General features: G+C 39.4%; 1 protein-coding gene across 1 annotated transcript; it reads left to right on the forward strand.

Moving 5' to 3' along the window:
* Positions 1–213: 213 nt before the first annotated feature.
* dusp7 (dual specificity phosphatase 7) lies at positions 214–11,498 on the forward strand. The gene is made up of 3 exons (XM_066697876.1): positions 214–1,019; positions 3,026–3,454; positions 10,117–11,498. The coding sequence occupies exons 1-3, from the start codon at positions 617–619 to the stop codon at positions 10,422–10,424; spliced, it is 1,140 nt and encodes a 379-aa protein (XP_066553973.1). The 5' UTR covers positions 214–616; the 3' UTR covers positions 10,425–11,498.
* The last annotated feature ends 6,594 nt before the right edge of the window (positions 11,499–18,092 follow it).

Consider the following 18,092-nt stretch of genomic DNA (forward strand, 5'->3'; position numbering starts at 1 on the left):
AATCATGCACTTTCCTAGAATATATGATGTATACCTCAGGGGGAATGAACATGAGGAAAGCAAAAGGCAACAAACAGAAGGAAAACGACGTCCCCACTTTTACACTGTATCTAACTTTGAAAGTGGAAACTGCGTCTTTAAAGCAACGGCTCCAGCGCAAACCCCTCCTTCCCTGTGACACAGCTGTCAGCCGAAGCTTTAACTCGGACTGTCAGAGAGTGGTTGCAGGAAATGACAAACTGGAGGGAGGCAGAGCCGAGTGGTTAACATGCTGCAATAATGATCTGGACCATAAATCCACAATCCCAAATCTGGATGCAGGACAGTTAAGTTGTCATACTAAGGGAAGAGTAACATCACATGGACATCAACATTAAAACCCGTTTGAAAAAAGGGATCGCATCCTCCTGGTTCAGGGAAGTCATTCAACTCGTCTGCATGGTTTTGTGAAGCACTCCGGCAGCGCGATCACACCAAGTCCCCCCCCCGATCTAGCTAGACTCCGGCTGGAGAGGAGGACGGGCGCCGCTGTGCGTGCTGCTTCCTTGGCTAAAACGTTCATGGTCCCCCCGATTTCCTTTTTTATTGCAAATCAAAGCCTGCGTCTCCTTCCCTCATGAAAAATAATCTTTGGAGCGGTTCCCGGGACACCAGCATGATGATGCCGAGCAAGAGCGCGGAGTGGCTGCAGGAGGAGCTGCAGTCCGGGGCGGCCGCGCTGCTGCTGCTGGACTGCCGCTCGCATGAGCTCTTCGAGTCGTCGCACGTCGAGGCCGCCATCAACCTGGCCATCCCGGGGCTCATGCTGCGCCGCCTGAAGAAGGGCAACCTGCCCATCCGCTCCATCATCCCCAACAACGAGGACAAGGAGCGCTTCGTGAAGCGGTGCCGCACGGACACGGTGCTGCTGTACGACGAGGCCACCGCGGACTGGCAGGAGACCGGGGCGGCCGGCTCGGTGCTGGGCTTGCTGCTGCAGAAGCTGCGGGACGACGGGTGCAAGGCTTACTTCCTCGAGGGTAAGGGCAGATGGCATGCACTTTGCACAGGGATGCCACTTCTCCCACATGCGGTTTTTGAAATGTGCAGTCGGCTCTTTTTGGTGGTGTTGGGTTGGTGCATAACAGTTGCTGTTAAAAGTCTGGTGTGTTTGATCGCGGATCTCTGTGTTGCCCGCATGGCACTGGTAAGATGGTGCAGACTACAGCGCTCATATTCTAGGGTCGTTACTGTCTAATAATGCCCCCAGTGATGCAACTCGGATCATTTGCTGAGAGTTAAACCACTAGATCTGTGAGGAGAAGCAGCCGTCAGTGCGTTTTAAATGTAGTCAAACTCTAGAGCAGCTGCGGTTTGTGCCATTCAGTATCTCTTCATGTATTCATTAAAAGTAAGGCTTGTCTAGCGTTTGGAAGATGATGGTATTTTATCGGTAGTTTTAACCGCTCGGATGTGAAACTTGGTCCGGTTCTGCGCCTCGCTTTTCGGGATGAACTACTTTATTGCGACAGCGTAGCTTTGGTCAGCAGCATATTCATAGCAAGCAGGCTTTCAATCTAAAACACTTTTCCATCTGTGCCGTTGAACTTGAATGGCTGGATTGATTGTATCCTGTTTGCAACAATGGGATTTCGTTAACTAATAATAAATGGCAATAATGCAGCCCATACAGGTCCGAACTGACATTACTTCAGTGCTTAACTTTGAATGCTCTTCTTAAACATATTTAAGAACCATTTCAGTCGTTTTTTAAATTGATTTGTTAGACATTTTCTTATTTTAAACGCATTTAAATTGAATTTTCAAGGACATGTTCTGTTTAATGTGCAGTTGTGTAAACTGTGGCATTTGCTGTGAACACATGAATTTTATGTATCATTTATCTTCGTGTCCGAATAGTTACATAATCAATTTAGCTTAACTTGTAACGGTGCGACCCCCGCGTTTGATCTTCTCGTTGTTTAATTTGAAATCGACTTCATCACAAATCCAGTTCAAACTTTGTGAAAGAATTTGACGGAGACAAAGATGTTTTCAATTAAAATTCCAAAATGGCTCCGCCATGTTGTCTTCCTTCAGGAAAAAGCCATGTTTTTCATGAATGGACAGGAAGAGAAACGGAGACCTAACGGGGATTTACTGAAAGAATTCGATACTGAACTATGGCACTGAATATATATAGCACTTTCACTAAATATCAGGGTAAAAGCTCTGTTATATTGATAATGTAATGCTCTTTTTGATATTTTTAAAACCGTTCCAGCTTTATATAGATGTGTGTGTGTGTGTGTGTATATATATATATATATATATATAGACTTCCTTGTCATTCAAAAAAAAAATCAGCCATTCAGAATCTTCTGTCTAAGGAGGTCTTGGATATTAACATAATATTGCAAATTTAAGTCAGTGTCAGGTGCAGCTTGAACATTAAACAATTATTCTTGAAATAAAGAAACCAATTAAAAAGTAAACATTTCCATAGTTTGAATTGTAAATGTATCGAAAAGTATAAATTATTATTATTATTATTATTATTATTATGAATCCTCATTAGTATTTTCCTATGCTGTTTAAGTCTATCTAAATATTCTTTGCATATCTTTTCTTTTCTCTTTCCCTCCAACATGTGCATATAGGAAACAGAGTAGGAGTTCTAACCTGCATATTGCACGTTTATCAATAACTACTTTTTAATGGACAGTAAGAAGTTACATTTATAACTTATTTTGCACATTTAACAGATGGTCAGAAAAGGTCACGTGGTTGTGTTAAAGTGGCCTTCACACAGGAAGAGTGAAATAGCTTAAAATTATAATGTCAGATAAAAGTGCAATTAAGAGCACATGTCTATGAACATTATAAAGCACATTCATTTTATGGGTAGTGCTTAACATTGATTTTTAACAGAAAAATGCTAGTTTTTTTTGGTCAATGAAAAATTAGCTATTGGTTATTATTTATTACACTTTTTTTTAATGCATTCATATAACTCTAAAAGCACATTTTAATTAATTTGTTTTAGGGGGATTCAACAAGTTTCAGACTGAATACCCGGAGCACTGCGAAACCAATCTGGACAGCTCCTGCCCCAGCAGCTCCCCCCCAGTGTCCGTGCTCGGTCTGGGGGGGCTGAGGATCAGCTCGGATGGTTCTGATGGGGAGTCGGACCGGGAGCCCAGCAGCGCCACAGAGTCCGAGGGTAGCCCTTTGCCTAACAACCAGCCTGCCTTCCCCGTCCAGATTCTCCCCTATCTCTATCTGGGCTGTGCCAAAGACTCGACCAACCTGGATGTGCTGGGCAAGTACAACATCAAATACATCCTGAATGTGACGCCCAACCTCCCCAACATGTTTGAACACGACGGCGATTTCAAGTACAAGCAGATCCCCATCTCGGATCACTGGAGCCAAAATCTTTCACAGTTCTTTCCAGAGGCCATTTCCTTCATTGGTAAGTACTCAAGCCTCTAAAAGGACATTTGTCTCACAGTAGGACTACAGTGACCAGTCTTGACCGTGATCGGTACTGGTGTCAACTATAATTGACCCTTTGATGTTCCTTCATCATCCGAGAACAGGAAATCACTTTTTGTATATTACACAGCTGCAGGTTAGAAATCGTTCAAATATGATTTGATTAGGACAGATCTTTTATTTCATCCAACAGCTGTGGAAGTAAAATGCAGGTAGACATCCTGCTTGATTGATAATCTGCAATAGTATGTGGAGACCAAAATTAAATCTTGTTTCAATTTCAACCTTTAGTTTTCTGGTTGTCATGACATTTCAGAAAAGGCAACACTAGAATTGTGTGATAGATCTCCCTCACATTATTTTAAGATTACTCTTATGTCTTGTGTCAGGGTTGACCACATTAAGCTAAGTGTTCTTTACTGTTATCTGATGAAGCTAGTCTTCTCTAGAGGCTAGTGCCTGTTGTTCACATTAGGCTAAAGCAACGAGGAATTGTAAGTTGGAAGTGCAGCCTTTCCACTTCCACCACAGTCCGATGAGTTTTACCATGAGCATGGTGCTGCGCTGTGGAAGCCCCTTGGTGGGTGATGATGGGATTGGCCTTGGTGACAGATGTGTTGGATGTATGAAATGTGAATCTAGAAAACACCTGTTCTGTGTGGATTATATTAGGATGTGGGAGCTTTGGGACAAACTCTCCAGTCTACATACACAGGCAGAGCAATGGAGGCATTTTGGAAGCTCGCATTGACCAGTTAACTTGTATTGCCTGGTAGGTGAATGGATCCCTTTCCTGCTTAAAGTCAAATGTGAAATAAATTCACCATATGAACCATAATCTCTTTGACTCCATTGACAACCAAAATGTGAGCTGCAATTAAAAAGACAAAAAAAAATATTGTGGAAGGCTTGATTACTATAATGAGACAAGCACTACAGTGACTACAAGAGATAGTGTGTCTGCAGTTCCAGGTGTACAAAATGGGATATCAATGAAAAGACACTAAAGACACTGTATTACTAGGACCTTTTTGATAATGTTGCTGTAGAGATATCTTTAAAAAGATACCACCTCTGGGAGATCACCAAGTTTTTTAGGGGCAGCATATTTTGAGAGTAGTATACAGAGTTCATAAACACATCAAAGTTTTTTTTATATGTGTGTAATATATATTTGTACATGGCATGACAGTTGGGAATGCAGGCAGTATGTGGATTGACACATGGGATTCTGTTTCATAATGACAATTGTTTGATTGTATCAATCCCTGAAGTGACATCACTTCTGTAGTTGGAAGTCACAATTCCTGAGAGTTGCCTTTGAAAGGTCTCCGTAAAAATAACAGCAATAATAGTAATCCTAAGAAAATTCAAACATTCTGAAGACATAACTATGTTGGAGATGAGAAAAATAATTAATTTAATGCAGAGCAGTGCAGGTTCTATAGAAGACAAATATCTGTGAGATAAATAATGTATGTCCCATCTTCATTGACAGAAGGATATTTTCTTTCTATATCAGCTCTCCAAAGCACATGATCATTTACACCACTAAGTGAGATGAAGTTGTATCATGATAATTGTTCCTGCTGAGCCACTGAATTCTTTCAAAGACCCTTCAGAGCCATTATGGTCTTGCAGGAGAATTGATTGGTTCCTTTCCAATGTTTTGGAGCTGTGTCTACACACATTCAGAGGTCATCTTGTGCTTACAGTCTATTGATGGGTACAGTAGATCTGAATTGCTCCTCAACCATTACATTACCTAAGAATGGATGTATTATTATTATTTTGAATTAATTATTATTAATTATTATTAATTGAAATGTCCAGAATACTTGTGCTTGTTTAGAGACTGGCAATTATGATGGTGGGCCTACTTTACTTTTAGTTTTGAAAGAGAATAAAAACAGAAACTCAAACACACTGTTTGTCGTAAGAGTTATCATGAGGTTTTTGTAGCATTGCATTATTTTGGGAAGTGGTGCTTCCGCTTTCTCGTGGTTTACGTGGGTTAACAGACAAAGAGCTGTTACAATGCATCCTGTGCTCGGCCACATTTTGCTGAACACTTATTCAGAAAACTAACCTTGAGAACTCGCAGGGTGAGAATGTTCCTCTCGTTTTAATTTCTGTGTAATCCGGTCCGTGGCCTCTCAGGCATGCCAATGAAGGTTTAAGTACACGGCCGGCTGTCATAGTATTGTCACTGACGTGTCTGTCTGCTGATTACAAACTGGCGAGAGACGCTTGAAACACAGCCAGGTTGGAACTGATCTCAAAAAAAGGTAGAGAGGTGAAACATGTTCCTATTATAGATTCAAAACCACTAACAAAGGCCAGTAGCTTTATCACAGACTCACCCTGACCATAAAATCATCTCTTGAATTTGTTTTTGACTATTTTAGTTGTTTTTGTTGAATTACCTCTTGATATAAAATAACATTACAGATATAAACCTCAGTAGATTTTCGCATTTGATTGTTGCTTTTTATTGCATCCACAAGCAAGTTTGTTTTACTTTTTCCTTTGCGATCAGTACCACTGATTATTATTGTTCACAAAAATTGTAGAAGTGAAGCTCTTTTGGAGTCAAGTACATCAGGATTAGGAATGTTTGTTTAGCTTTTCAGTATGTTCGGTGCCATGTTTATTTTTACAAAAGGGCCACTGTTACTGGAAAAAAGGGCCTCTGCAAAGGTCAAGTCAGTAGGGGGAAGCCTGTACTATTGTAGGCATATTTCAGACTTGCTTGACATTTGAATATGTGGGACTAAGATTCTAGCTGCCCATTGAAACTAAACATGCAATGTTTGTACCCTTCAGTACTGTAAATAAAACTGAAATGCCAGATTCCATTCACGGCCTAGCTGGCATCAATTAGCCCAAATTAAGCAATACATGAATCTGTTCAGTCAGACAGGATTTTATACTAAACATATCCAAGGACAGATATTGCTGTGACTGGGATTCGTGGCTTTATTAGTGCAGCTACAGAGCTCTGAATTGTCACCTAACTATTTGTAAATATGTAAAGAGCTATCGGGACTGTTGCATGGAAGAATTCACATTTTGTTGTCGTTGTTCTGCACTGTCTTTGTTATGGCAGATGCTTTCCAAACTGTGTGGCTTTATATATTATAAATGAACAGCAGTGGAATACTTTAGTTTATTTTCTGCATAGCTCAAAAACATACACAAATTTCTCTGGAAAAAGCTGATTGTCATGTATAGAGGGATTGAGATTTAAAGAGAAAGAATCCGAAATAGTGGTGTGACTTTTTTTCTCTTATTACTACTACATTGGTCAGAAACACCTTTTTCCCCCTTGTTTGATTTCCCATTGAAATATTGAACATAAGGCTCACGGTAGCTACATTTCTGCTGACCCCTAGAGGAAAACATGGGCACTGATTGGTTTACTTGGCAACAAGCAGAAACGTAGCCAATCGATTGTCAGCTCAGCGGGCGCTGCAAAACCACGATCGATTGTTGTCAGACACGCACTGAATCTAACTAAATCAATTCAAAAGATGAAACTTTGAAGTTGCGAAATAACACTCATCGTTTGTATTTCAAGTAGGTAACGATTGTCATCATTACCTGCTATAAGAAATTGACAAAAAAACGACGACGTTTACACTTTGAGACTATGATGTTAACTTGATGCATTCAATGAAGTCTGGAATTATGTCTGGTGTAACCCAAATGATTGTGTTTGGGCAGTTGAGTTAAATGCACAGTTCCTAATTCATGGTTTAATAATAACCCTGATTATCCCAACCACTGAGGCCTTGAGAAGGGGGCAGCAGTACTGAATCTCCACAGAGTCTCCTGCAAAAACCATTAAGCAGTGATTTCTGGACATAAATAACTTGTTGCCTTTTGAGAATATCATTCAAAACAACTTAATGTAGTTAATTTCAGTTTCAGTAGATAAAATGTTTGACAAATAGTGCCATCAGAGCAGTAATACCTGCGACAGAATTTTACACAGCTAGACTGCTTCATTATCAGCAACTGTTAAAGCATTTAAGGCAAAAATATTCGGCCTAGAAAGAAAACCGTGCCTTGTATGAACAATGTTGTGTTAAACATGGACTTGGCTTAGCATTTCAATCAGATGACCCATGCTCTCCATTTGAGCAGTGAAACATTTTGCTAATCCACACATTTCTGTCTGTGCCTTTTTGTCTCCTTGTGTACTTTGGTTTCTCTCTCTGGCTTTCTCTCCCTCTCTTCTGCTTCAGTAGCACACTAAAAAAAAAAAAAAAGCAATGAGCCGTGTGGTGCGTTCATGTACTTAGCATTAATGGCAGGAAATGGAGGATTACTTCGCCCACTGTTGGTGAAACTTTTATTTTTTTTAGAAAATGTGGCCACAATGTCAAATTAAAGGCAAAGGGGCTTCCAAAATTAATTCCATAACAAGAGAACTAAAGTGCACAGAAAGGAGCGTTGGTAAAATGATCCTATTTTAACTCAAATCTCTATTTTTCTCTGTCTGTGATTGAATGTCAGTCCAGTCTGTGTAGAACTGTGTTTTTTTTTGTCTAAACCTCGTCTAAACCAGCTCTTTTTATCTCCTTACTTAAACTATGTTTGCCTGACACACACACAACCACACAGTCCACAACTGTTAGCAGGCCTTATAATCAACATGTGAAATGCAGATTGTTGTCTATAAGCTTTAAAGTTACAAAACAGTCCTTCACGGTTTCACTTTCTTGCTTTTCATTTATGTTAGATTTTACCTGGAGAAAATGAGCATATAAATTATGTTGCCATTTGTATGTAGTTCCTAATGTCTTTAAAGGTTTTAATCCCATTAAAAATGTACATATTTAAATTTAGTTCCAACCCACAAACAAAGCACCTATTTTGGTTGGAATTTATCATCATACTATATCAATTAAGTAATACATTAACAGAGTTGTATTTTAAATGAGATCATGTTTACCGGCAAAATACTCCGCTCTACCTTTGTCAGATTAGTACTTTTAACTTTGCGAATGAAAAAGGCAAATTTGCATTTTATAGAAGAGGGCATGAAATGAAAAAGCTGGGTTTGTTCTCCATTAAGTAGAGGCCAATTGGAAAAGCAATGCACGTGTAAAAGTGAGCATTCTGTGCAGACAAAAGTAGGTCAGAAAGCTCCACCCTCATTATAAACTAGTCTTTTTTTCCAGCTCTGTGAGAACCATGCACTATACAAATTGTAATTACAGGATGGTTGGAGTGTCAGTGTCCTGCACTTCCATCGAAAGCTGTTGGCTTAAGACTATACAGTTATTTTGTATTTGTTTAATCACACTAGCTGGTGTTGCATTGCTAGTGAAGCAAGTTTTACTAATGCCAAATAGTCACAGTGCCTTGTACATCAGGGAATTAGCACTCCCTGAATGTACAGTATCCTTATACATAATAAGAATACCTATTTTGATGATGGAATAACTGTTTAAAACTTAACCTGTGTAGCTGTTTGCTATCTGTCTCATCAAGAACAAACTGGATGTGCTGTAGAGGGGGAGGGGGATGGAAAATCTCCCTTATCTGCTTATATTAATCTCTGCGTGCCATCATGCTGTTTTTATTGATCAAAAGCGTTCACTTAAAAAATGCCCTTTCTTAATCCATTCAGACCAGGCGCTCATTCCAGCAGACATCACATGTCCCATAGTTTCTGAGCAACTCCTCTGTGCTGCAAAATGGGTTAAAGTTAAAAGATAAAAATGACAATTAAGAAAAAAATTGTAACAGCGCTGCTATGACATGGGATTTGATTTGTGGGCTCTCTGAAAGTGCTGCCAATGCAATGGATGGGTTATTCATTTTTCCATCTTCACATATTATGGTGACATCTGTTTCATGATTTAGATTAATGAAATGAAATAAGAGAACAATAAATACATAAATATAACATCTTGTTGAATCAGATGTGTATACAGAGATATGTATTCAGTATATGTAATTCATGATGTTAAGGAGTTTAAATCTTGAGGTTTGGGAGGAAGATATATGGCTATTGACGATGGCTGAACTCCGGAATTTTCAAAAAGAGATTAAATGAGTCTAGCCCTGGTTTCTTTAACAAATGGGAAGAAGAAAAAATAAATTAAAGAAGAATTTAGGATTCCCAATGCTTTTTTGCCATTTCATTGTGGAGTTAGACTGAGTTTATGTATTAGGGACTTTTATTTTGAAACACACACACAAACAAGAAACAAAAATCTCACCCCCTCAAAGCTGACAATGTCTCTGAGGCAAAGAACAGCCGACCTCAATCTTTAAAGATGCAGTGGAAATCTAAATTTGTTCCTGTTGTATTTCAGAAAAGGGGTAACCGGGAGAAGTAGTGAGCTGAGATTTACATTAACACTAATGGTAGAGTCCAGAATGTATAATAGAGCTATACATATGTTGTGACAATGGCAAGGCAATGTATGATAAAAAAAAAGACGAGTACTTCATGCTGGAAATGATACTGAGAAAACAAAACCTAAAAATGTCGACATAAGGCACTGAATAAGCAGCATAACACTTCCTGTCATGTAGGTGACTTGATGGAAAGTAAGTAATTTTGACAGTGATTCACAGCAGTAAACTGCAGAGTAAAGTGTTTCTTCCTTTGTTTTGCAGATGAGGCTCGTTCCAAAAAGTGTGGCATTTTGGTGCACTGCCTAGCCGGGATCAGCCGCTCGGTGACGGTCACCGTGGCGTACCTGATGCAGAAGCTCAACCTCTCCCTCAACGATGCCTACGATTTCGTGAAACGGAAAAAGTCCAACATCTCGCCCAACTTCAACTTCATGGGCCAGCTCTTGGACTTTGAGAGGACTCTGGGACTGAACAGCCCATGTGACAACCGGTCGCCCAACGACCAGCTCTACTTCACCACACCAACCAATCACAACGTGTTCCAGCTTGACACACTGGAGTCTACATGAAGATCAGGAACCGGGGGGTCGCCTACCCTTTGAGATTTGAATGTTGTTCTCATCTCCTTAAGCATTTCAAACACGTTGCCAGGCTATCTCGGTGCGTACCGTGGAATGGACCAGTTCGATGCCTGGGACTGCTGCTTGGAGGGGCTTCACACGCCGTCTCTAGATGCTCTGCCGCTACTTAAGATGATTGAGAAGTGGCTCCTCTTGCCTTTCAACAGGACTGTTTTAAAATTAAGGAAGTATTAGACTGGAATAAAATGCTACACAGAGCTTCATATGGAAGAGAGAGAGAGAGAGAGAGAGAGAGAGAGAGAGAGAGAGAGAGAGAGAGAGAGAGAGAGAGAACCTCAGCGCTTCTTAACTTATTATCCGTCGAGGGAGTATTACGCTCTTGACCTCCTGAACTTGAAGGTGCCAATGTAGAGGAGTGTGGTTGGAGTTTACCGTTTTCTCGGAGGGTATCTCACTCTACAAAATGTAGAGTCTGGATATGAGATATATATACACACACACAGACACACACACACACACACACGTATATATAATAAATATATATGTATTTATTATATATATAATAAACAAAATGTACACTTAAAAACGAAAAACAGTATAATAATAAACAGAACCCTAGATTGTAACTAAAGAAAAAAAATAACTTTTGTGATATTCTGATTGTCTTCTCGTTTTATTTCCCTTTTTTTTCCTCCATGTTTGTAATGACCTAATGCAGTTTGCACAGTGGTGAAGCCTTTCACATCTTGGCACTTAAAACCGGTACTCCACAAAGATAAAGAGACGTTCAGTTGTCCTCCGGCCTGCCAGTTCAAGGCTGTGATCGTCGCCTGCAGCTGGAGTGTCACAGCGGGCTGGATGGCCAGAGAGGGATGCACTTACTTAAGCTCATTGTTCCTTAACTGTATAGAAGAGACGGACCTTTTTTTCCTAGCTACGGCCCCACTTCCTTAAAGAACGAGTTTTTCTGGGTTGACACCCACAGGCCTTGGTGATAGAATCATTATTAGTGGGTTGGCTGGTATGCAAGAAGTGCAAAAGGGGGACATATGGTTCGGGAGGTGGGGGTGGGGGGAGGGAACAGGGGAGCGGTGGGTTTTCAAATGTACTTACTACATTCAAACAGAATGACGTGGATGTTTTTTTAACTACTGTTGCTGCTTCCGTGTCAAGACCCCGGCTTCACTGAGGTGAGCTGGGAGATCTGAGCCGAGCGGCTACAGAGTGTCAGAGTGGAGGTTTCTGGGAACAGAGACGTCAGAGAGGTGTTCTTTCAAAGGATCTCCGAATTGGGATGGTTGCTTTAAGATGGCCTTATATGACCTTTTTTAGCATTTTTGTAATGCTGACTGTTCAACACTATATTTGTATTTCACATAAGAAAAAGTTGTTAGAAAGCATATGTGCATTAAAAGAAAAACTTTGTAAAGTAAAACATAGTAATAATGGGTACCCACAAACATCTTTGTAACGGGTCCGATGCTGTTGTTTTCTTATTCTCTGCAATATAATACACACATTTTTGCAGTATTTTTTAAATAAAAAGGCCTCGGGTTTTTCTACTCATCTACTTTTTTGTACAAGATTTACAAGAAAGACAGCTCGACTGCTTTATACCTGATTTAGTTTTTAATCTGGGGTGTCAAATTAAAACATAGCTGTTTATCTGGAGAACTAGCAAGCAATACATTGTAATTATACAGTCTGTATTCACAGCATGTATGAGATTGGATGTATTGCAAAGTTCTCAGAGGAACATGCAAAGTTTTAGCATATTATTAGAAGCCCTACTAAATTTACCCCTGTGGCCTTCAGCGTGTTTTGAGCTGATTTACATCTTGCTTCTTGAGACTTATAGCATTCACACCAGAACATTTTCCATTTCTAAAATAACACCTGTATCATTGAGTCCGTGTCGCAGTGAGCAGATCTTGACCGAAATAAGCACTTGGTTGCTTACACCCCAGGATTGGAAATTATTTCAGCGAGAAGCTGTTTATTAAAATAATAATCTTACATTTCCAGCTGCTTTTCTTGTGGAGGAATGTTTGTGTCTTTGGAATAATGTTAAGAGAAACTTAAAACCTATTTTCTCTGTTTGTAAAAAAACGCCAGAGCATGGGAACGTTTGTTTCTGTGGAATTTCATGTAGCTTCATCAGAGTGTAAGAGTGAGATGGACCCAAATGAGCGAGCAAGTGAGAGAACGCGAGAGCGAGAGAGAAATGAACGAAAATTTATTTCTTACCTCACAGAGGAAATTTTCAGGGATTTTTTTGACAATGCATCTGCATCGTGTTACAGCTTAAAATAGATGTCAAATAGCTGTTTTTTTTATGTGCTGTATGTTTTTTTTTTAAGATGCAATCTATATATGTGTATAAAAATGGGCTTGGTAACAGGGCAGTTCTACTTTCTGATTTATGAAGGATATAAAAATTGACCCTATATATTGTATAGTATACGGAACCAACACAAGACTTGTTTATACTGCAAATAAATATTGAATTATTTTTTCTTTAAAAATGTGTATTGTTTTATTTTCTCGTGGTGAGAAATTCCTAACTTTACAAAGTGAGATTTTACCGTAAGTAATCTAAAAGCAAATATTTGTTTTTCATGCATAATTAACATCTACAGAAGTAGTTTAAGTTATTGCTTTTGTAAAGGCAAAGTTTTTAAAATTAAATCTACATCATATATGTTGAGGTACATTTTCATAGATTGTAAAACTAGTTTGTCTGTACAGGTGCTCTTTTCCTTCACCAGATTTTAGTGAATGTAAATGCTAAATTATATTATGTGAATTTATGTAGTGAAAAGAAAAGATCTACAAATAAAAGATGAACAGAACTCATCTATACCATTAAGCAATCAATGGCAAACTTGATCACTCAAACTCAAATTCTGATTTAAAAACAAAAACAAACCTTTAATGCATGATCTGATTGTCAACCTCTCGATCTGAAAAGGAATTCGGCTAGAGCACACAGTATATGTCATTCGGCTCTTGTGTACAGTGTGACTGTGGCTTCTCCGGGGAAGGATGACCACCATATAACTTTTCTCCAGAAAGTGAAAGAAACCTGACCGTGTCTTTACTATAAGTCTGCCAGGTGGAGTGAGAGCTGGTGACACCCTGCCCCATCTGGAGAGCAGATGGATGCTGGCAGCGCTTTTAATCCCATTGAAAATGCTGCACGGAGGCCAGGTTTTGAAAGCCTCCATATGCATACCGAACTACCGAATGTCCTAGAACTGGGGAGGAAGAAAAGTGTGCCTCATTAAATGTATATATACAGCGCACCTTACCAGTACAATATTGTTTCTGTATTTCACGTTCTATTATAACACCTTTTATCTACCTTCCTGTATCTTAAAGTTTAAATAGCTCCTATATGTACTAAAGAAAACTCACGTTTGTGCACCTACACTGACTTGATGATGAATTGAACATGTGTGCCATTTCAAATTTCTTCTCACCTCTGGCACCATGCAATATGATACTGGTATATTACCAAGAACAAGGGAGTAAAACCTGTTTCTTATTAGTTTTTTATTATGTGTATGGTCTAGACATATACTTTCCCACTATATTTATGCATATTGATTATTATTCAATAAATACATTGAGATATACACTCACCTAAAGGATTATTAGGAACACCATACTAATACTGTGTTTGACCCCCTTTCGCCTTCAGAACTGCCTTAATTCTACGTGGCATTGATTCAACAAGGTGCTGAAAGCATTCTTTAGAAATGTTGGCCCATATTGATAGGATAGCATCTTGCAGTTGATGGAGATTTGTGGGATGCACATCCAGGGCACGAAGCTCCCGTTCCACCACATCCCAAAGATGCTCTATTGGGTTGAGATCTGGTGACTGTGGGGGCCAGTTTAGTACAGTGAACTCATTGTCATGTTCAAGAAACCAATTTGAAATGATTCGACCTTTGTGACATGGTGCATTATCCCGCTGGAAGTAGCCATCAGAGGATGGGTACATGGTGGTCATAAAGGGATGGACATGGTCAGAAACAATGCTCAGGTAGGCCGTGGCATTTAAACGATGCCCAATTGGCACTAAGGGGCTCATCAGACCAGGCAACATTTTTCCAGTCTTCAACTGTCCAATTTTGGTGAGCTTGTGCAAATTGTAGCCTCTTTTTCCTATTTGTAGTGGAGATGAGTGGTACCCGGTGGGGTCTTCTGCTGTTGTAGCCCATCCGCCTCAAGGTTGTACGTGTTGTGGCTTCACAAATGCTTTGCTGCATACCTCGGTTGTAACGAGTGGTTATTTCAGTCAAAGTTGCTCTTCTATCAGCTTGAATCAGTCGGCCCATTCTCCTCTGACCTCTAGCATCAACAAGGCATTTTCGCCCACAGGACTGCCGCATACTGGATGTTTTTCCCTTTTCACACCATTCTTTGTAAACCCTAGAAATGGTTGTGCGTGAAAATCCCAGTAACTGAGCAGATTGTGAAATACTCAGACCGGCCCGTCTGGCACCAACAACCATGCCACGCTCAAAATTGCTTAGATCACCTTTCTTTCCCATTCAGACATTCAGTTTGGAGTTCAGGAGATTGTCTTGACCAGGACCACACCCCTAAATGCATTGAAGCAACTGCCATGTGATTGGTTGGTTAGATAATTGCATTAATGAGAAATTGAACAGGTGTTCCTAATAATCCTTTAGGTGAGTGTAAGTTAAGATCAAGCCCCTGAGAGACAGCAGCTCAGTTTGCTAAGAATGAAAATGAAAGGCATTTGTCTGTATTGAGTAGGGGTTTGGAGGAAGGATATCCGTCTCTTTAGATAAACAGCAGCATACTTTATCATTCATCTTTCATATGGGTGATGCAGTTTAATTCAGTGTCTATTAATTTAGAAAGTTCAGCTACTGCATATGTCTCATTCAGGGTAATATCTTAACCTAAATGGCTCGTGTTACAATTCGGTGTAAACCCAGTTACTTGACTGTGCAGAGTTCCCTAATGTGTGCAGCAACTAGATCAGGCATAATTATCAATATTACAGCTGTGGAAAAAATTAAGAGACCACTCCAAGTTCAGAAATCAATGTTAAGTGGTCTCTTAATTTTTCCCAGAGCTGTATATATTGTATAGGGTTTATAATTATCATTTTAAAATAATGAATGGGATATAAACAAAAAAATCTTATTATTAACAGCAAATAACGACAGAAACAATTAAGAAATGTGTTCTGAGCCTTTTTTCAGTGTCAATGGTGTACCTATAAATGATGCCTGATTAAAATATGAATGCCTTTCCATTTCAAGGCTACTTTAAAATCTCATCCAGTCGCAAAGTGTCCGGGTGTGGTGTGTTGTGTTATCTGGTTGTAGCAGGGTGTTGAAACCTCACCTCCTGACACACAAAAGAGCTCTCCTTTGGGGTATATACAGCAGCCATGATTGTATGGATAGTTATACTTTTAAAATTTAAGTTACAAAAATGTTACAATGGAATAGACAAACCACACATAGTTCACTTACACTCCTACCAACACATGAGTACATATCAACCAATAATAACTGTAGGGATTGTGATAATGCAAAATGAATCAATTAAAGTATATATATTTTTTAATTTAGCAGGACTCTCTCTACATATAGGTATAACTATGAGCATGTGTATTATACACAGTTATAGTGAAAATATATCTGAACACCAAGATGTTTCAGTCACTAACACAAAATAAGTGTTGTGATGCTAATGTTTACTACTATAACCACTGAAATCTATATTGGCTTGTTTACCTATTTAGATCTGTGTCTTTTGACTTCAATCAAATCAAATCAATTCAAATAAATCTTGATGTCTTACTTAGATGATAACAGAAAGCTCCATGACATTTAATATTTATGATTTCTGTTACGTTTAATTTGTGCATACATTTCTGATTATTCTTGACTGAACGGTAAAGGGTTACACTGCACCATGTGGTGTCTGCAACTGTGTATTACATCATCTGTTGCCGAGTCCAGTTATTATTTCCCTGCGATATCTTTTTCAGTGCAATATTGATTATTTTGTGAAATATTCTTGAGCTGACATCAGCAGGGGGAATGCTACTGATTAAAATCCACTGCATGTCAGACTGGATCTGGAAGAAAAAAAGGCCACTGCACCACATTTCCAGGGATTTCAATAGATCAACCAACCTCAGCCCTGCAGACACAATAGGAAAGGGAACAGAAATGTGTTAGGAGTTTGAGGATTCGGGATTTAAACCCCAAGTGTAGGGCAATGTGACTTGAGTCTTTTTTTTTTTTTTTTTTTTCATGTTAGCATGATAATTGCTTCTGTCTTTAGTGATTTGTGAGTCTGGAATGAGTAAATTACAACTACCACAGAACTTTGGTAAAAAAGCACAACAACGTATTAACTGATTGATTGGTTGATTGATTGGATTAAACATCATGCCAATATTTTCACAATCCATTTCAGAGCTTGTAAAAAAGGTTTGCCATGGCCTTGTAGTTAATTTAACAATTAAGCCAAACATATCAGAGGACAGCTGATTTAAATGTTGTCTTTGTTTCAGTCCTGCTCTGCCTTAACAGTGGGATCAGAGCAGCTGAAAGATTCATCCTTACAGGAAGTAACGACTCCATTTAGGGGCCGACGGACTACTTCTACTTCTGCACCCATCATGCATTTGTATGACCCTATAACCCACCTTTACATATTTATTTAATTTAATCTGAAAGCTGAAACCTGGCAGTGACTTATTTGCCACCTCTGTTCCGTTCTGTTCGCTGAGAGGTTCAAACCCAGGATACCTGTTCATAGGTAGGCTTTAAGAAAATATGCATGATTTCATGTTGTCCTTTCATTATTATAGTAATGTTACTGAAATTATAATTGGTAAAGTATTTTACAGGGACTATATGATTTTGCCAGGGGTCATGTAAGTCATTTAAACCAAACAGACAAAAGGAAAAATGAACACGTCAAATTTTCATCAGGTCACAAGCAATAGCTATCAACCGCGATTGGAAGTAATTCCTGGTTACGGGTGACTGGAATTAAGTTTCTGTTAATGTTTCTCGGTATCCTAGAAACCATACCTTTCGCTCGGCACCGATCAGTGCAGGCGTTCTCTGACAAACGCTTTGTTGGCAGTCTGTTCAGAGTCCTCCTTCAGCCAGAGCTCCAGCTGAATGTGATCGTTCTGAGATGTCGCCTGTCCTCTTGACATCTGCCACAGTTTTCGCTGACAGGAAAGTTTTTAAGCTAACCTCAAATTACCAAATGACTTTATGGTTAGAAAAAAACGGCCCTTGCAAAACAAAAATCAGGACTCTGAAGCAGATGACAGGCATTCCCGTCCCCCGCTGCCAGGGATCAATGACAGAGTGTGACAGACGAGCAGCGCGGCAGGGTGGCACCGTGCTGCTGCAGTGGGGAAGAGATACAAAGTAAAAAGTTCTTTTGATTTCTCAAGAATGGGTGTACAGTTTGTTTTAAAAATAAAAACATACGGAATATAATATGTTCACAAAATGTGCAGACCTAATTGACATGTGCCTCACAAACGTGCTTTTTTATGTGTACACAGCGGCAGTTTGCCAGCTATACTGATCACTGTAAACTGCTTCTCTATCTGAGGCTGATACGTGTGGT

Source organism: Amia ocellicauda, chromosome 3 (genome assembly GCF_036373705.1).
Source record: "Amia ocellicauda isolate fAmiCal2 chromosome 3, fAmiCal2.hap1, whole genome shotgun sequence".
Lineage (NCBI taxonomy): Eukaryota > Metazoa > Chordata > Actinopteri > Amiiformes > Amiidae > Amia > Amia ocellicauda.